General features: G+C 32.9%; 1 protein-coding gene across 3 annotated transcripts in view; it reads right to left on the bottom strand.

Annotated features, from left to right (window-relative positions):
- LOC143251549 (sorting nexin-6-like) overlaps positions 1–16,808 on the bottom strand; it is a 38,864-nt gene extending 22,056 nt beyond the window's left edge. Inside the window, exons 1-4 of one of the 3 annotated variants that reach the window (XM_076502823.1) lie at positions 16,669–16,808; positions 12,847–12,954; positions 5,196–5,297; positions 823–933 (exon numbers count right to left, since the gene is read on the bottom strand). In XM_076502823.1, coding sequence (XP_076358938.1) covers positions 823–933; positions 5,196–5,297; positions 12,847–12,912 — 279 coding nt within the window. In that variant the 5' untranslated portion in view covers positions 12,913–12,954; positions 16,669–16,808. Of the gene's footprint in view, positions 1–822; positions 934–5,195; positions 5,298–12,846; positions 12,955–16,514 lie in introns of all 3 variants that reach the window. The other 2 variants (XM_076502830.1, XM_076502837.1) reach the window with 2 other exon arrangements.
- Between the last annotated feature and the right edge of the window lie 4,973 nt (positions 16,809–21,781).

Genomic DNA, 21,781 nt, shown 5'->3' with positions numbered 1-21,781 from the left:
TATACATGTAATAAAAAGTTACTACTTTCCTTTCAATGAAACAGTTTTGCAGAATTATTTATCCGTGTTATGAGTTTACATTTTGTGAAAAGTTTTAAGTGAAATTACGGTTATTTTTAAAATTCCCACTTCAACACAATTTAAAGCTCTCATATTGTTCCATTTTAGCAAAATACAACAATAGAAAGTGAATCAAGTCAAGTATTTTTAAGTTTTAAAAGCATCAATCAGTTTTGCTTCCAAAATTCTCAAAACCATTCTTTTTCTATCAATGAGCAACTAAAATTACAAAAGCAAACACTTCACTTAAAGAATAAAAATTACAGAGCTAGTACAGATAATTTAAAAGCAAAAGTTAGACTTTGGTCTTTTTTAAACACTGTAGAGTTCTTATTCACTATCAAATTTATATGCACAAGAAAACTTGTCTAAAATTTTGTTCACAACTACTTTTGGTTCTTAATGCATTTACTTTTCACCATATATCAATGAGCAATAGCTGCAATACACAACACAAAACAAAATGCTTTTCACATTATCTATAAGAGATTTAGTCTCTAAATATTAAAAATTATAGGAAACAGGTTAAAAATATGAGTGTTTGCATTTTACAGTATAAATCACAACTTACAATTTCTAACATTACAAAAATCTCCAAATTTTATTCAATTTACAGCCTGCAAGTAGCAAGTGTACCAAAAATTCATTAATATTTATAAAATGTCTAACACATGCAAATGCATGGTTATACATAAATTATTGTTTTATGATACACAGGTTAACCCTTACTAAACTATACATAGCAGAACAAAAGAGACTTACAATAAAACCACAGTAATTTTCATTACTTTCTAAAGCATCGTGCAGCCACAGAAACTCTTCATGTTGACGAACAACTGAAAATTCACTTTTCTGAAAATCTGGTAATGTTGTCTGTAAAATATGAACAAATCTCTATTAATTTTTTTATTAAATTTTAAAGTATATCTTTATTATAAAATTACATATTCCATCTAAAGATCTTTGGGTTTGAGTAAGTTGTATTAAAACAATTTGGAATATGCAAATCAGCAAGTCATGTGACACCTGCAGCCATTATAGTCGAGGTGTAATAATATATATTAGAGCTACCTTATGACATGTTTTGTAAATTCATGCACAATGTGATGCCAAGAAAACTAATCACTTCTGAGATGGGTGTGTAACAACCCTTTCCAACCAAAATATTCATATACCCAGATCATAAAGACATTCAGATTAAGAAATGTTAAATTTATAGGATAAGAATACTGCTTGTGCTTAAATAGTACTAGAAACTCAGAAAAGCGAATCAACTAGAAGAACCAGGATTATCCAGAAAGAGACCTGCAACAAGTGCTCTAGCTGTAGTAAGCAAAAGTTGGCAGCTTGAAACAGTAAGAATCCAGAAACACAAAGGTAAGTAGCAAATGCTGTTCACATGCACCAGACAACATTAAGCAACACAATAAAGAATAATCTCCCTTTGGAAATCAGGTGAGCAAGGTATAGGATTATTAGTTGTACCTCCCATTCAACATTCCCACACATCTCAAGCAGCTAGATAACAAAATATGTATTCATGGTATTCCAAACATAGGCATACAAAGTCAAGCTACTGGATACAGCACTTGTGGTTTCTCTGCAATCAGAATGTAGAAACCATCACACTTGTACACTGGGTGGATTACAGAAGCCCTGCAGGTAGGACTGGTATGTCTTTTGTTGTGGAAATTATGCTGCAGAACTATATTTCAAATGCATGGTATTAGACAGAGCATGGGTAGGTATGACACATTGACTGTTTTAACATGATGTGGTTCCCAAACTGTTTTAATATAAGGTACTCAACCTTATACAAATGTAAACCTATACAGACATATGTAAGCTTTCAACTCTTGTTTAGCCAATTTTGAAAGAAGTTGAATATTCATTTGTTCTCCCACATTTCTGAAGTGGTTATACAAGGATAAGTTTTTGTTTGTTTTCTTCAAATGTGATTCATAAGTCAAAACTCTTTCCAATAAATTTGTATTTTATGTCTAAATACCAGTATTCATTTGCACCACCAAAACTTCTAAGAAACACAAAAAAATAATGAAAACCATAATCCTGTAAAATTAACTTTTCTAAACTAAGTGCCTGGGAAATGTGTAGAAGTTATGATAACCTATTACTATAATGTACTTCTACTAGAAATCTTCTCCCATGCAATGCTTAAAATTATATCAAAGGGTTTTCACGCAGGAATTTAAAATATATTTCTATCTTTATAATGTAACAGGGATGGAACTAGAATTTTTCAGGGAAGCTTGCCCCCTCTGAGAATATGAAGGTTTTTTTTGAAAAATGAAATCTCTAAGATCAATTCCCAACACATCCCACTGATGTTTGCGAGTTAACCCCATCTGCAAGTCACCAATAAGAAACAATAATCACTAATACTTTTGGCAACCATTAATAATATTTCTACATCCTAACTTGTCTACATTTAAAGACTGACTGTAAGAATGAGGATCTTGAATTCTCTCTCAGTATCAACTTATGCCTGGTACTATTCACAGATAAGCTGAGGAAAATTATGGAAAGTTGGACATCCATACAAATGAAAAGAGTTCTTTTAAACACCTGTTTCAAGTTTTAAAATCAATCATAATATCTTGAAAGAAGATACTTTTTATGCATAACTTCAACCTTTTGTACCTTAAAGCTGTACAGATCCCTGTCTACTCATGGAAAAGAATATAATTTAACCCAGAAAATAAATACTATTCCTACCACTTGCCTCTCTACTTTTCTGTTCTCTAATTCTCTTCGATTTTTTTTCATTTGAAAAATTTGCAAAAACCTGATGTCAAATATCTAAACTCATTCTCTGTTATAATTTCAAACTATGGAAACTTATTGGTAGTAGAAATTATACACACTTTCTTTTAAGATAATTCATAAATTTCTTTTCTTAAAGAGCCATATTTTTATCACCAGTTTTATTAATAAATCAGTATTTTATGTATTCCTTTATATATGATTAAATGTACTCTTATGCTTTGCTTATAAAAGTACTATATTTTCTTGTCTTCTAGTCCAGATAAACAAACTATTTTACAGATAGTTAAGCTTTTAGATTGTTTCCAGATTTCCACATACAAGAAACCCATGGAACATATTTGAAGACCTAGTTCTTGATATTATATCTACAATTCGGTACAATTAAGTTCAGAAATGTATAGAAGCTTTGTCTCCTTTATTTTCACTTGAAACGACCAGTGATGTGAGTATTGCCCATGAACAGAGTGTACATTTTATATATATACACACACACATATATATATACCCACACACATGTACTTATTATCAAATACTCTAAAGCATAAAACAAAATCTCTTTAAAAAAAACAAATAAATAATTCAAACATTTCTAACACCTAGAATCATGCCCCTCATTCAGTGAACTTGTTTGCTTTCATTCCTTGTTAAGAATTGTAAGACATACACAACTCTTGCAGTTTACATTTGACGCAAGTTTATATAACACATTTTAAATCTGTTAATTTTAGAACCAATAGTTTACTACAAGTTTGTTTAGTAATTATATGAACCATACATTTTGTAGTTCAACTTTTATAAACTGGCAATTATTATATCATTGAATCATGTTACTAGAACCTTCCGAGTTATTCTTGTTTTAATTGAGTATTATTGTATCATAACAATTAGTAATGAAAAACTAGCAGTAACCAGTAATAACACATATCACAGCAAATGATTTACTACTTTGAAAAATGTGAGTATACAAAAGGCATAAGCTTTGCCTTTCTAATTAAAAGTTTTCAAAAGAAAATTTAGGATTTTTTATAGCTATTAATTAAAAAAAAAATTTAGATCACCAGCAAGAAAACTAATATTTGGTTATTATTTCAAATTCATAAAACTAAAAAGATATGATGGAAAACAAATGATTCATAATGTACTTGGCATTATAAGTTAATGCTTTTGCTGCATTTTGTTGTAAAGCCTACAGAATAATATTTGTTTGAATTAATTCTGCCATAGAATTATGGCATATACTCACCGACCTTCTATATATCCTCACATAGATATACTTACTATGTATATTTTATGCATCCCAGGGTAATTTACAAGATTCTTAGTGGTTGTATCATATGTGTTGTGTAGATCACATAATCACATAACAATGACATGCCTTCAGCATGATAAGTGCTTTGACAGAAGTTTTGAGATAAATCATTAGGCTTCTCTGACATTCATTACTTTACTTCTGCCATTGTATACTGCTGTTTAACCATGGTGAGCTTCAAGAAAAAAAAAGTATAAACTATGATTTCACTTCAACAAGAGATTTTTCTTCCCTATCATCCCAGAAAAATTTTAAACAGTGAATGTTGAAGACTTATTCAAAATGTGTTTTCAGTATTGAATGCCTGTAAAGTATGCACTATATGTATGTATAAAGATAAATATATTATGTAGCCTAAAATAACATGCTAAAATTTTTATGTAGATGGTTTTTGAGTGTAACTAAAATGTGAACTAATAATACATCACACAATTATGGATTCTACCACATGACCAAAAAACAACCTATATTGAACCATGCAACAAAAACTAAATCATAGAAAATTACAAAACAGTACACAAAAAGGAAATAAGTAATGATGTTGTAGAGAATATATTGGTAAACTTCATAGTAACACCTTGTTCTATACACAGAAAAAAAAAACATTCACTCAATGCAAGTATTAAATACAGCTGTTCAACAAAATGTAAAGAAAGAGTTAGGTTAGAAAAATTATGTTATTTAAACAAAGTCAGTTACAAAGAGTAATGTCTAGTTGCAAAAAAAATTCCATATAAATTTCAGGCCTTTCATAAAAAGATTCAATCTTTAGTAGTGTTTACAAAACAAAAAAAACTTAAAACTCAAAGTACAAGTTAGAAGCATAAAAAAAACTATGGATCTACACATATATAATGAAATATTGATAATATGAAAATAATATTTGCAATGCAAAGATATTCAAACTTCATTAACTTTCTCAATTTATAAAACAGAATATATTCAAATGGTTAAAAAATATCTACAATCCATAAACATAGAAACAGTATTTTCAACATTTACACTGTGAACAAGAAACTTACACACTAGAAAAGTTTACCTTTGTATGTACAGTAAATTTTACTTTGTCCCTTTCACTCAGGGCATCTGAGATATCAACAAGTAGTGACTGGTCAGTCAAATCCACGGTTTCTGACCGATTCTGAAAATATGTATCCCAATTATTATTGAGAGAGATCCATTTGAACATTTTATTTTGTAACTTTAATTACTGAAATGAGTTATATTTAACTTAGAACTAGCATGCATCTTTTCAAGAGCCTACAAAACAAAGAAATGCTTATTTTCAATATACACAAAATAACATTTTACAGTGCACCATTTCTCAGTACTAATCCATACCTTAGATGGTTGACTATACATTCACTTACATTTTTTATGTGCTAAATAGCATAACAATACTAATTTGTATGTTGCACCTGGGGAACAATAACTGGTTGGTTGGTTGGTTGATTTAGTGTTTTATGGCACAAAGCAGCTAGACTATATGCGCCAAATGTCCGGTAAAAAAGGTAAAAATAAATTAGATGTAGTAAAATGCATTAAAGGCAATGAAGGCAAAACAAAACAGCATTGAAAAACAGAAAAAGCATAAAACCAATGTTGACACCTAGTCTATAATGTTAAGAGAGAAAGCAGAGTAAAAGAAGTTGTAAAGTACTTACTCCAGCAAAATGGTAATGATCATAACCCACCAGGAAGACTAACAGGTAAGTACAAGAACCTCAGTCAGTCACCTGAAGTTGGCCTTTCCAGTCCTGGTGCCGGGTTATGTGTCATAACAGCCATTATCAAAAGGTAAAGTAACAAAAGTTTTAAAAGACATGTAGCAAAATCGTAATAATAATTAGCCAAATGTCCAGTAAAAAGGTAAAAGTAAAGTAAATGTAGTAAAATTCATAAAAGGAAATGAAAGTAAAAACAAAACAGCAATTAACAACATAAAATGGCATAAAACTAATGTTGACATCCAGTTTACAAAGTTGTAAAGGACTTCCTGCAGCAGAATGGTAATGATCATAACCCGCCAGGAATACTAACAGGTAAGTATAAGAACCACCATCAGTCACCTGAAGTTGGTCTTTCCAGTCCTGGTTCCGGGTTATGTGTCATTATGGCCAGTACCAAAAGGTAAAGTAATAAAAGTGTTAAAAGACACACAGCAAAACTGCAATAACAACTCCCCAGGACGACGAACAGGTAGTTCAAACAGCAGCATTAGCCACCTGAAGTTGGCCTTTCCAGTCCTTGTGTTGAGTTATTTAGTGTTCTGGCCATTTTCCAATTTCAAATTGAACTAGAGAGATTGAGACTCTTAAAAGGGAACCACAATTAAAAAGGTGTAATGAATAAATATCAAACACTTAAATGAGATTAAAAACATTAATGGCCAGTAAAAAACTAAAACCTTTATCAAAGTGGGCAGTGTCACCGTTACCAATAACACTGTCCAATGTTACGGACAAACCTTGGGACAGAACATGTTTAAAATAGTGCTGTTGTTAAGAGTCATAACGATGACAGGAAAGTAAAATGTGGCCTAGAGTGATTTGAGTGTTACACAAGCTACACACTGAGACATCAGTTTCAGATAAAAGAAAACGATGAGTTAAAAAACTGTGACCAATGCATAGTCCAGTGAGAACAACTTCCCCCTTCCGAACCTTACGGAAGCTAGACGGCCAAAGCCCAATATAGGGTTTTATTTGGAAAAGCTTCTTGTCGCATTGGTCACTAAGTCGATTGCCAGCTGAAACGGAGCCAAGCCTTGAATACAAGACCATAGTCCATGTACGGAATGGGCACAGTGGTGATAGTGCCAGAGCAGATAGATTTAGCTGCCATGTCTGCAAGCTCATTCCCTGCAAATACCAACGTGGCCTGGTATCCAGAAAAACTGGATTCAAGTAGATGTGAATGAAAAATTAGCTAGTTGATTTTGAATATCAGCGAGAACAGGGTGTGAGCCAACGTGAAGCGATTCCAGGGCCAGTAGAGAACTAAGCTAGTCAGTATAAATAGTACAGTTGGAGTACTGCTTAGCTTCAATCTGATTCAGGGCAAGGGATATGGCATACACTTCAGCAGTGAACACAGAAGCTCCAGAGGGGATTTTGCATGCAACCACCAAACCACAACAAACCATGGCAGAGCCCACAGAATTACCTGATTTGGAACCATCCGTATAAATTGGAATGGAAAGATTGTTCGAATGATGTTCAGTAAATAAAAGATGGTACTTCCATTCAGGAGTATCTGCCTTTCTCAGATGACTTAAAGAAAGGTCATATCTGGAGACTGTAATAAACCATGGTAGGATGGACTGACCAGTAGATTCTGCAATGTTATCCAAGGACAGACCCAATTCATTCAATTGCGCCTGGATGCGAAAGCCGAAAGGAGCAATGGCAGATCGTCTGTTCTGAAAAAGTATGGCCCACTGAGAAAGGAAAACACATCCCCAGATAGGATGCTTTGGTAAGGAACGAAGTTTCAAAGAATATAGTTAAGACAAGTACAAACGGAGAAGGTGCAGAGAAGGTTCATGAGATTCTACACACAAGCTCTGAACTGGAGAGGTGCAAAAAGCCCCAGTGCAGAGTCAAAGTCCTTGATGATGAATGGTGTCCAGCATCTTTAAGGCTGAGGGTCTGGCAGAGCCATGGACCATTGATCAATAGTCAAGTTTCAATCGAATAAGAGCACCATATATCTTTAAGATAGAACACCAATCCGCTCCCCAACTGGTGGTAGTGAGGACACGGAAGATGTTTAGTGCTCTTGTTCATTTGACCCGTAGCTGCTTATAAGGTCAGCTTACAGTCAAAGATAAGCCCCAAGAAGTCTCAGGGACCACTGGCAGCGAAACTTCACCGATACAGAGTTCAGGATCAGGGTGAATACCCAGTTGGCAAAAGTGCATGAAACGGTTTTAAAGAGAGAGAAATTAAAGCCATTCGCCATGGTCCACTTCAGTACAAGATTAAGGGCAGTTTGTAGTTGCCACTTAATATATCTCATGTTCGACGATTGACACGAGATGTGAAAGTCGTCGACATAGAGCCCGTTTGCAACAGTGAAAGGGAGTTGTTCAGTGATGGCATTTATCTTTATACAGAAAAGTGTGACACTCAAAACACAGCCCTGAAAGACCCCAAGTTCCTGTAGAAAAGAACGGGAAAGTGTCAAACCCACAAGAACTTGGAATCTCCTGGTCATTAAAAAATTTTTTAAAAAAAGGGGGAAAAGGACACGTAACCCATATATATGGAGGTCTCGAAAATGCCATACCTCCATGTTGTGTCATAAGCCTTCTCAATGTCAAAAAATATTGATACAAAATGTTAGCATTTGAGAAAGGCTTCTCTGATTGATGTTTCAAGTTGAATTAGGTGGTCCATGGTGGAGTGCTGTTGTCGGAACCCACACTGGGTGAGCTTGAGGGGGTTGTTTGATTCCTCAAATCAAACAAGGTGAGCATTGACCATCCTCTCTAAGGTCTTACAGAGACAGCTCGTCAAAGCAATTGGACGGTAGTTTGAAGGAATCTTGGAATCTTTCCCAGGCTTAGAGAAAGGTAAGATAATAGCCTGGCACCAGGCATTAGGAAAAACATTTTCCTGCCAGATCTGGTTAAAAACAATTAGAAGAATATCAAGAGAAGTAGGAGAGAGATAGCACAGCATGTCATAGTGTACATCATCAGGTCCAACAGATGTACTGTCACACCGATGAAGGTCCATTTTCAGTTCCACCAGTGTAAATGGACGATTATAGTCAACGAAATAGTCAGTTCGAAAGGAAATGAGGTGAACGCTCTGCCCAAGTCTTCCTGGCCATGAAAGTGGAGGAACAAGCAGAAGTACTAGATACCTGGCAAAACTTTCACCTAAAGTATCGGCGATGCTCCGGACATCAGCTACCTCTTGGCCATCAGAGAGTAAGATCGAAAGGGGGACAGAAGTGTAGTGCCCACTGACCTTTCAAACCCTATCCCATATAACCTTAGAACTGGTGGTAGAATGGCCTCCAAGGGATCAACCAACAGTGCCACCCCTCCAGGAAAGACATACAGGATGGTAGGAAGCAATCGGTGTTTGGATGTCATCAAGATTAGAACATAAACCTCGACAGTTCCATTGTATCAAGGTGGCTATTTTTTAATGACGAGTAGGTAAAGTGGCTGAGGAACCCTTCTGTTTACAACCCCGTCTCTTTTCCTTACTTTCCTTGTTCGGAGGAGGTCAATCGACCTCCATGGATCCTGCCCTGGGTTGATTGGGCAAGTCTTTGTTGTTGGAAGGGGATTCCAGTGACTGAGGATGCAAACGAATGATTGTTTTGCATCTTGGGGTGGGAGAAAAAAAATGTATCTGAAGAAATGCCTGTATTTGAAACCACAGGATGTGGATCTTGGGGTTTGTTGAAATATAAGGGAGAAAGAGAGATGGATGTAAAAGTCGATTCATCAACCTTTTTAACCATGGAGGTCAAAAGGCTCTTCATTTGTTTTTAAAACAATTCTCTTGGAGGTATAGAGAGATCTGTCTGCACTCCCACTGTAGTTGTGGAATGAAGTGCAGCAACATATGTCCTAGATGAAATGGCGAACAGCAATTTCCGAGCCTCAGGATAACTAATGTTATGAGTTGTTTTCAAATGCTGCACCTCTTTTTCTTCCAACCACTTAGGGCAAGAATTAAAGTAGGACGGGTGAGAGTCATTGCAATTGACGCAATGAAGGTCCATTTTATGCTCTTAGGCATCATGGTCCTTGCCACCACAACGAGCACACTTCAAGGAACCATGACATGATGTCTTCGAGTGACCAAACTGCTGACACTGGAAACATCTGAGAGGGTTTGGAATGTATAACCATATCTTGCAATTAAGATAACCTGCTTTGATGATGGCAGGTGGGCGCGGTGATGTAAATGTTAAAATGAGGATATTGGTCGGTATCATAATTCCATCTTTGTAAGCGGAGATGCGCCTCACTACAGAAACTCCTTGAGTGGAGAAACAAGTGAGAATCTCCGACTCGGGGACGTTCTTCAAATCCCTCTCAACAAAAACTCCTCGTGGCAAATTCAAAGTAGCATGAGGGGTAACCTCAATAGGTATATCCCTAATTGCCTTTGAATTCAAGAGGAGTTCAATGTGTTGGGATGTGGATGTTTCAATCATTATGTCTCCAGATTGTAGCTTCTTTAATGACTTTGGAGAGCCAGCAAGTCCCTCTAGTCCCTTCTGAATAAAAAAGGGGGACATTTGCCCAAAAGGTTTTTCTGAAAGAGAATGAAATATAAGAAAATGAGGTACATGTGTTACAGACGTTGAAGATTGCTGCTCAGAGTCTTCAAGACGTGGTCATTTACCTATTGACTGTTTTTTCACTATTTTATTTAAATTTTTCATAGGAGCATCCATAGGAAAAAAGGTAAATTTCAATACCCACTGATCCCACCCACCATGGAGCCCTATGAGGGGATGCACTACACTGTCATGCAGATCTGATCAAAAATGGAAGTAGGGGAATGGACACGTACTTACGATAAATAATACAATTTTATTAAACAACCCTTCAAAATGGTTATTCACAAAATAAAAAATAAAAATTTTATCACAGCCTTCTATAACATGAAATCCATTTATAAACAGAAATGGAAGTACCTCTAAGAATGAAGTTACAATGCAAAGTCTGACATGTAGGTCAAATGGATTAAACAAATCACAGTAAAAAAATGCACTAATTCTTTTAAATAGTCTTTCCATCTCTTCAAAAAAAGGAGTTTTAAACAGTATTCTGCTTTCCATCTTCCAATAAAAGATAAGTTATCAAATAATTTTCTGTTTTCTATTTCTTAATTTAAAAGAAAAAAAAGTTTGGTGTCTGTGATAAATTTCATCCTAACAAAACAAAGGATACCAGATTCCAAGTTCCCTTCATGATAGAGATTTGAATATAAGTCTGAAAATCTTTCAGTAAATAGTTGACATGTCTGAATACAATCACTCATCTTGTACATTAAATGATACTGACAGAAAATGGTTCATTACCATAGATCTCTTACACATTCATTCACTTTATGTTTCAATGCTTTAAAACTTGCTATTGTAGAATATAAGAAAATATGAAATATGCACTAACTGACAACTGCTGAGTCTCAGCTTTAAATAAATTTGCAGATTCAACTATTTTTTCATGAATATGCTACAGTATTTACTGCCAAACAAACATTTTTACATCAAGCTCCTACTATAATTATGTCAGCAACTTTATCACAACTCTACAATCTATTATATACAAATATTTTCATATTTCAGCTCTTAAAATTATTTTTGATAGCAAGTTCTCAAAACTACAATATATTCTAACTCAAACAACAATTGTGTTAATTTGAAACTTGTCCCATAATGTTTTCTTGTATTACAAAAAAGCATGCTAACTGGTCATTTCAAACTTGAGATTAAATTTGCCCCAGTTTTTGATTTCTAAAAAATAAATGTTATTTGCATATGTGAGATTTATGCAAATTTACAGCTTTGAAAATTTGAAGTTTAGAATGCTAAAGTTAAGAAAGTCAACCTTTGTTGCAGATTTTAATGTATGATTCTTATGTCTTCCTTTATTTTTGTAAAACTTTCTAATCAATTTTTATTTTATTAAACTAAATTATCTATTTTTAGCAAGCCAACTCAGATTTCATTTAATACATAAATCTATTTTATATTCAATTATACATAATTTTATTTACGGTGATTTTCTTCTAAATAACAATCAGTTATTTAGCCAAATAAGGCCTAATGTGAACACAATAACAAACAGTGGTCTCTTCTTCAAAACAATACACAGTTCAATGGCAATAAATCTAACTAAACCTAACAGTTCTCCAAGTGATCTTGTTCCATGAAAGCATTTTTCCTACTTATCATATTGCAACACAATTCAAATACAGTAAAAATGATCAAGCAAGTTTTTCACAAGCTTTAAAAAATAAATCAAGACAGTAATTGTGTCAGATGTTGTTCAGAAGTTAAGCTTTCATTACTTTGTTCTGATCTCAAAAAAAAGTCTACAATGAAGAGGAAACCATACAGGCTTACACAACTGAACAGAAAAGGAATTTTCATTACATATTTAAATCATTAATGAATGACAACTCAAAGCTTATATATATATATATATATATGGGTAATTACATCATATCATGACAATCAAAGCTGAGAAATAGAGATTGGCTAAAAGCAATAAACTGTACACTTGTATTGAAGTTACAAGGTTCACATTGGCACTACTTTTTTAAATTATTGCAACATACCACCAAGCAAAATACAAGTGCCATATTATGATCACAAAAAATTCAAGAAAATCACAAACACTAATGTTCTTATTCAGAGCACATTGAAATCAATCAAAAAAGTAATTATTTTTTACTTTTTGATGTATATTACTAAATGAACTTTTACTGAATAAATTTCAACTTAGTTTTCCTTTTTTTTTGCATGAAAGAATGACCATAAATTTATTTTATGTACCGTTTCTAATTCTTTGGTGCAATTATACCTTCAACTGATGGGTGCACTATAACAGATGCCAGAGCTAAGGTCTCATTCAAATAATTCCACCCACATTCTTCATTAATCAGAAGTAAAAGCTTCAAAACAAAGTGTGATGATTCATTCTTTACCTTTGATCCTGTGTCACAGTCAGGCATGGTGGTGATCTCGTCTATTCCGTCTTCTAAGGTCAGCATATAGGTAGTTCAACAAGAAATGGATAATTAACGTGCTTCTACCTAAATAAAAATAACAATTTTGAGCAAAAATCCCATTCATAATATTAATAATATATAAAAAATATTCTTTTTACCTCCAAATAACCACTGATTTTGAAATTTCCCCATTTTTCCTTCAACTATCAAAACTTCAATAAATAAAATGTTTCACGCTCTTCATTCACTCATTACAACATCCCCAATATTTTCTTAAAAAATGTGCAATATTTTCCTTTTTTATCTTATCCCTGTTGACATACATATGAAACCCTCCTTCAAACCTTTGTCAGATCTACATTCTTATGGACTCCCATAACTTTTGTCAACCCTAAATTATCCAACTCTTAATGACCTCCAACATTTATTGCAAAATACAGCAAAGGATAAACTGATTTTCCACGTTATTGTGAACTAGTGAAAATTACAAAAGCCTCACTTACACTTCTTCGTTAAAATATGTCATCTATCCTTGCTTCCTAATGTGCTTTAGGTGATTTGCAGTTCACCAAATTATCAATAACTAGAGATAAATATCTCTTAAATCCAAGAACTATCAGATTATCAAGGATATTGATCTTTAAATTTGCAATTTTTTAAACACTGATTTAAAAACATTATATTAGTTACATTATCATCTTGATTTTAGGGATAAATACCATGCCCACAACCACCTACAGAAATTAGTGGCACTAACATTCAGGGCATTACAGGTTATAGTACCCAAACCCTGTCTATATTTTATCTTTCCTGCCAACTGTCTGCCCCCTCCTCCCTAAATCTTCATTTTTAAATTACATCTTACAGACAAGTTAACCTCAATGATCCTATGAGTAGTGCCCCAGAGAATTTTAATATTAAAACTATACTTTTTTACTTCCCTAATGACCCTTAACTTGTTTCTGTATAATTATCATCCATACAAAATTGGCACTTTATATATTTATTCATTACCGTTATAAAATACTGAACATCTTAGATGCAGAAATAGCAAGTTTACTACCTCTATTTATATGCACACATATTTATCAAAATCTAATCACTATAGTTAAAATACATAATAATGAATGAGCATTATTGAAAACTTTAATAGAATGTATTTAACCTAAGCCAATTTTATTCAAAAGATAATACTGCGAGAAAGAATAGAGCATTTCCTTCACACCTCATAGATTTTTTGTAAGTAATAATTTTTAATTTATTTAATATTGTATTCTTAGTAAAATAGGCTTATCTTAATTATCTGTTTCACTCTATTTTAGGTTACATTCAAAATTAAATTATGAGTCATATGTAACTTAAATTACACCAAAAGTTCACATTACTCAATTATCCACATATTTTGTTTAGGTTAGTTATCTCAAAAACTTTATATTAAATAATGTAGTATTGTTGTTTGATAACCTTTCTAGATGGCATATGATATGCTACTTCTCATATTCATATTCACATAATATTTATGGCCCTCTTTTTCTTTTGTTTACTTTAATTCCATTAACTAATTGCCTGGTTCAACTGCTGTTGTGTTTGGTAAGAAGTGATAGTAAATGGTCTACAATTTGTACTGTGCATTAAAGACAAAGGGTAGAAAATCCTTCTAAACATTTGGTTTTGAAACTGATCAAAATGATTCCACAGAGCTTGCTTGATGGAGGAAAAGTTGAAGGAAAATACTAATTAAATCAAGAGAAACAGAAAAAGAGGTGTCAAGAATAACAATTAATAAATAGTTCTTTGACTTCTCGGGTATAGGTATGAAATTTTAAGGATGAGTGTTAAATGAGCAATAATCACAGATATGTCTGAATATGTAAACTGCTTATATCTATAACAAATTTCTATGAATAATAAAAGATATTTGCATTTAAGCTCTATTTTGTATTATGTGCATGGGCTGGGATCAAAGTGCACATGCCACAACCATTTCACCACACACTGCTGATCTGGGGACAGTCTTTAGTAGAAAAAGCTAAACATAAGAAAGCATACAGGAATACTGAAAAACCTTTAGGTATGCAATTAGAAGGTTGTATGAAACTTATGAAAATGGAATTTGCAAACTGTACAATGGACAAAGGCATTTCTATTCTTCACATGAACATCATCTTACACTCCAACTTCTTACAGCCTGAATCAGGCCACATTTGGCTTTTGAGATATATATTGGGTTCAAATATGTTTAGTACAAAGCTGATTTTTTGTGTATAATACTTTTGAACATTTTACTCGAAGTTTACCACACTTAGTAGATGCACACAACAAATTCAAAATTATAGTCAACATTTCTTCTCAGATACAAAGCTAATGCAAAGGACATGTACACTTAGTTATGCAAGTCTGGAAATACCTGTGCATTTCTTAAAAACTAAACACCTGTTAGTAACAGTATACACTCTGCTGAGACAGATGAAAAATATCACCCTCTGAATCATACCATGAATTTTTGCATGCAGTGGAATACTAAATAATTTTATTATATTAATATACAAACACAAATTATTAGCTACATATTGCTAGAATAGAAAAATTTGGTCTGTTAGTGTGTTAGATGTCTTGGATGTTACTGAATCTTGTTTAAATGAAGACATGGAAGAAGTTACTTAAAAATTTTATGGTCTTCTGTAATTACCCTGAAAACAAAATAGGAAGAGGAGTGGCTTTACAGTTTACTTGTAAAGTATCTAATTGAGGTTTATGAGAAAAAGAACGTTATTAATTATTTTTAATATATTTAGGCCAAAACTACAAACAATGATAAAATGTTTACTGGTATTCTCTTGTAGTCTTCCAGCTATATCATTAACAGTGATATGTAAAACTGGATTAGCTTAACATAACAGTAAAAGGCTTATTGTTATTGTAGGAGATTCTGACTTTAGAAACTAGCACTGTTTGTCCTCTTTGAAGAAAGCAGAAAATGTCAATCCTCACTTTACTGACTATTATACACAACTTACTAACAATGATGAGTCATGTGTTATATAATATTGAATTACTCATCTCATTGTAAAGAGCTGTGAAATAAAAAGTGAAATCACTATTTTATACATAAGAAATTTAGCAAACATTAACTGGATTAATTGCAATATTCATGGCACCAGTATCTTAGTTCCATTATATTAAGGTGGGCCTTGGAACTCATTGCTCCACATACAATTTAGTGCATAATTAGAATGTTTAAAAATCCAATGGATTATGAACTCCAGTGGTAATACAAGTGTGAAGCTTGAAAAAGTTTTTCCTTTTCAACATGCAAAAGTTAAATAAGAAAAGACACTGTCTATACATTAAATTTGTTGTTGTTGTTTTTATCGATCTTATTACAGAAAAGTATATGGTTGGAAATGTGGTTCTTTAGGAATTTGAAACAAGTCAAAATTTTTCATCAAAAAAAATATTCGCAAGAAATTATTACACTAAACAGTAGTTTACAACAACCAGCCCTACGCATACAAGAATTTGTGTAACTTTACAAGATACTGCAACGTAAAACTCACAGTTGCATTTGACAATTTACACTAAATAACAACATTGTAATACATAACAAACTCCTCTTACATAGAAACTTAAGTTACAAAGCTTACCGTCTAGGACAGTGTAGTTCATGGAATAAATATAGACTGGTTTTATTTTTGATTATGTTTAGACGAATATACACAGATACGAAAACCTCATGCACATAATTATTCTACACATATAACGATTAACCAAACCAGGAATATCAAACAAATAAAATACCTTTTTAATTCTTAAAACAATATACCCATATCTGATCAATCTCAGAAATATCTTGGTAAGCCCTATCGACACATTCACATGTACGCCCCTCGATTTCACCGAAAATACGTCACGTGCAATAGTAAAACATCTCATGCACTACAAATTCTCACTACCTCATAATACTTTTGTGTTTTTGTTTTCGATGGTATAAATTTACTAAATGAAACCAGGCAAATCAAAAACTCGTTATTGTGATTAATAATTTTCTTTGACTCCTAAAAATACTAAAACTGACTTGTCTAATACATGTATGTGATATTTATTTTTTTCCTTGCAAAAGGTAGGATTATTGGCCCATACGCAGAAATATTTCATATTTTAAATATAAGCACTTATATCTGTTAACATTTTATTTAAGACTTTACTTTGTAATAGCTAATTATAACAAGATAAACATTTTAATTACATTTGGTATATTATGTACCAAATTTGTATGGGTGAATCCAAAGTTCCAAAACACTAAAAGCAAACAGTGAAAGAAAGCGCAATTTTTGTTTGTTTTCATTTTTGATAGATTGATATATTTGTTGGTTATATTATCGAGCAAGTATTTGTCCTTTCACTGAGATAGAGTCCTTTGAATACGTTTAGTTTAACCATCTTTGTCTTGGAGTAATTTTTTGACAATGGGCTTTATCATCGCAACAAGGTAAACGATTCGATTATGCTTGAGAAAGAACAAACGAACTGATATTTGGTAATTCCTCTTTTCACTCTCCTAACAAAAGAAAACCGCTATCGAGTCAAATTTCACCTCCCAGTCAGAAATAAAATTAGCACAAAAGTAACTATAAAACAAAGTAAGTTTAAAATCAAGTGCTTTAAATGCTGTTGATTCATGTTCATCAAATTAAAAAATAGTATTTTAATTATGTATCAAAGAGATAAGAAAGCTTAAATGTTTACGCAAAACTCTATAAAATACCTAGTAATATTGTAGAAATTGAGGGTTCAAAGTACTCGCCCTGTAAAACAAACTATAAATCACTGATCATACTAGAGTAAAAATGTTCATCAAATAAACACTAATTTTTTACGACATTATGTCCCAATAAGCTTACATTGAACTTCGGGCATTAACAATCCAAATACATAAATAAGCAGCAATTTATGCGTTGTTATTTTATATGTGATATTTATGTCTAACTTTAATGAATAAAATATATAGTGACATTTTTTTAAAAGTCAGCACGCAATCATAAATTACAACTAACTTACACACTCATAATATCGATCACAAGCAAACTCCACCAAAATTTAGAATTACTATTAAATGAGTTCTGGGCATTTGTCAAAACCCTAATCTAGACAAGTAAATTAAATGCTACTGATCAAATATCGTACAATAATTAACAAATGACTCGCTAAAGATGTTTCGTTTTTTAACTGAATGTGGCGAAACCCCAAAAATAATTGTATTGTTGTGGTATCCTGAAATACTATATTCCCTTTCAAATCAGAATAGTAGTCGCAGTAACTGTAGGGATGCTATACGAGGATAAATCTGAATTCCATTTCTGACTCTGACTGCGGTGAAAAAATACGCCAAACACAATGTAAAAACAAAGTGAATAGCATTCAATATTGAACAACAACATAAATCAAAGTTAAAGCGAGTACAGGACACCAAATTGTGCTGTTTCTATTCAAATGACGGATCTGGCCAAGATCTGAAGACAATCCAAACAGAGAAGAATTCTGGAAACTTCTAGCCAACAGTGTGAGATCGCAACATTTTTTTAAATGAAATATAATAGTGTCATCTTTTCTAAATCATATGTAGAGCGTTCCTGTACGAAACACATGGGGGCATAGACTCAAAGTATCACATGATTCGCCAATGTAAAGGATTGTTGTGCACCTTTACATAATGTGTCCTGACTTACGGTTATCCTTCCTATAAGAAAAATCAAATGACATAAAAAAATGTACAAATCAGAACAATAGGTAACACGGTTGACATTAATCTATCCAAAAACCATGACCAGCATTCTGATTAAAAGGTTAGCATACAGAATCACATACAAAAGTTGCAATGGTTTTCAAAGGAGACTAAAAACTCGAACGATTTCGAACAGTACAAAGAGTATGAAACGTCCATGTACAAAAATGTTTGATAATATTTGGTGAAGTAAAATGTCTACCTTACCATGTTACTTGCACTGTTTTTCACAATACAATTAATATAAATCAAACCCACCTTTACTGAAGACGTAATATGTATAATCAGTACAGTATACAATCCAATCAACAAGAAACATCAATGCTGATTATTTTTCCAAAGTTGTATCAAAATAAGCAAATCAAATAAACAAATGTATAAAAGTCAACATTTACCCTGACAAATAACTCTTCAGAAACGTCGAACGACATCTTCATGTGTAAAATTCTTGTTATACATTGTCATTATGCATAATAGTATGTGTCCTACGAAATGTTCCCGGTTTTTAAATTCAGTTATTCACATAAACTCTCCAGTGGCATAGCAGTATGTCTGCGAACTTACAATGCTAGAAACCCTGGTTTCGATATCCGTGTTGAGAAGAGCACAGACAGCCCTTTGAGTAGCTTTCTGTTTAACTTCAAAACAACAAGATCTATACATAATTAAAGCTCTGATTATTCAAGCTGTCAATTCAATGACTCCCATTCCAAGATGCTATACTGACAGTTTCACGCTTTTTGTGTTTACAATACTGTATAAGGAATTTTCATTTTGGTGTGTGTGTTTTTTTTTACTTATAGCAAAGCCACATCAGGCTATCTGTTGAGTCCACCGAGAGGAATCGAACCCCTGAATTTAGCATTGAAATTCTGAAGATTGACCGCTGTCCCAACGGGGGACTTTTATTTTGGACTGATCTAAAAGTTAAAATGTTCTTACACCAAAACTTAAAACACACTTTTATTTGAAACAAGTTTAATGATGACTCTCTTAATTCAAATAACAATTACAAACAAGGTCACCAGGTCGCTCTGGTTCAAGAGGTATGATAGTCAAATAAATAAACACGCATAGCTCAGGATTAAGAAATATTTCCTAGCATACTGTATTTCACAAGTTTTGTAAGTTACACATGCCGTGTGATATATAAATAACTTCATTAAATAATTGGATGTCATAGCTATTAAATATTCATAATGATGATAATGCAACATTCCAATTTTTATTTCTTCATCTATGTTTTAGCCAATGTCTTTATTACTACTCACCCTTTGTGTTAACTTTTTGGTTTTCGTCCTATAAAAGGATGTATGTATTAAAATCCATTAACTATGATTTTCACTTTTATCATTTTACAACATATCATAATAGAAATAGAAGCTGTAACATAAAGTGTTTTATATATTTTAATATTTTCTGCCAGAAAAGGGATCTTGAGAATCAAATTTTACGTTACAGTGTGGAGAATAATATGACCAAAGGACAGACCAATTATACATCTTGACTGATTCAAGTATTTATTTAAAAAAAAAGAAAGAAATGAAATATTTTATGATAAAAAATAATGAAAAAATAAAAAAACATGATTAAATGTCAGCAAAATTATCCTTGTTACTTAGATAAATATGCAAGAAACCCAGTCAATTATGTTAACCCTGGAACCAAACAGTTAAAATAAAAATAATTTTCCATAATTCCATCCCTACGTTCCCTGCTAGAACAACGGTGAATCTTCAGATTTACAACGCTAAAATCAGGGGTTCGATTTCCCTTGGTGAACACAGCAGATAGCCCTATATGACTTGACTATGAAAAAAACAAAACATATACGTCATCCTCTCAAGTCAGACTGATCTACGTATAGAATCTTTGCAGATTCACATACACCAGCAAAACTAACTTCCACTTTTACTTTAGTGCCTTTGAACTTGAACTAGTTACAGATCCAGTCACTAAGCTGGTACAGCAAGAAAAAATAGAACAACTATAAATACAGTAAAAATTTCAGTTTCTAGTATCATTTAAGTTTTTCGTCCATTTCTGGACCATACTTTACATTAATATCCAAAGTAAATTTGCTTTTAAAAATTTAGTTAAATGTTTTAACCATTTAAATTGTTGCTAATACGGAATATTTTGTTTGGAGCTATCTGTCGAGCTGTCCAAACTGAAGCGTGTAGCTAATCTTTGTTTAAAAAAGTAATATATTTATTAAAATATATTATATTAACTTTTTGCCCAAAATTAATGTTGTATGTTTCCATATATACCTTTTAAATTTTGTTTCTGGTAATAATTATATCCTACAAAATGATGATAAAAAATCTAAACCGACAACAAAAAATAATAATAATTTAATTACAGTGTTTAGTTATTTTCACATTCCCCGCATATTGGTGTTATTTGATGTTATTCAAAGCTTTCCTATGGAAGGTGGCCCGGCATGGCCAAGCGCGTAAGGCGTGCGATTCATAATCCGAGGGTCGCGGGTTCGCGCCCGCGTCGCACTAAACATGCTCGCCCTCCCAGCCGTGGGGGCGTTATAATGTGAGGGTCAATCCCACTATTCGTAGGTAAAAGAGTAGCCCAAGAGTTGGCGATGGGTGGTGATGACTAGCTGCCTTCCCTCTAGTCTTACACTGCTAAATTAGGGACGGCTAGCACAGATAGCCCTCGAGTAGCTTTGTGCGAAATTCCAAAAACAAACAAACAAACCTATGGAAGGCATTGTTGTAGAATTGAATGATCAATGAAATGGATAATGTATGCACTCTAGAGTATGGTTTTCAAACTATGCTCCGTGGAGCCCTTGGGCTTCGCGAGGAAATTTTAAAACTTTAATATTTTATCCTAAAACTATAAGCGCAGATCGTCCTCCTGGAGCTTTGCACGAAATTCAAAACAAACCAAACCTAAAACTATAAAATTCAATCAGAATGCGCTGTACAAAAAGTAAAATATATCTTTAATATAACACGTTTATCGCGTATTGGGCCTTTTAATATTTTATTCTGCCATACGATTTTATTTAACTCAAGGGAAGTTTTCACGATGAATGTGTTAAAACAATCTCAATTAACTTCGACAGTGGCACCACTGGTTGCTAGTAGATATAGAACCATCTCT

Source organism: Tachypleus tridentatus, chromosome 1, assembly GCF_004210375.1.
Source record: "Tachypleus tridentatus isolate NWPU-2018 chromosome 1, ASM421037v1, whole genome shotgun sequence".
Classification (NCBI taxonomy): domain Eukaryota; kingdom Metazoa; phylum Arthropoda; class Merostomata; order Xiphosura; family Limulidae; genus Tachypleus; species Tachypleus tridentatus.
Note: the sequence above shows the minus strand (reverse complement) of the source record. Positions and strands in the feature narration are given on the sequence as shown.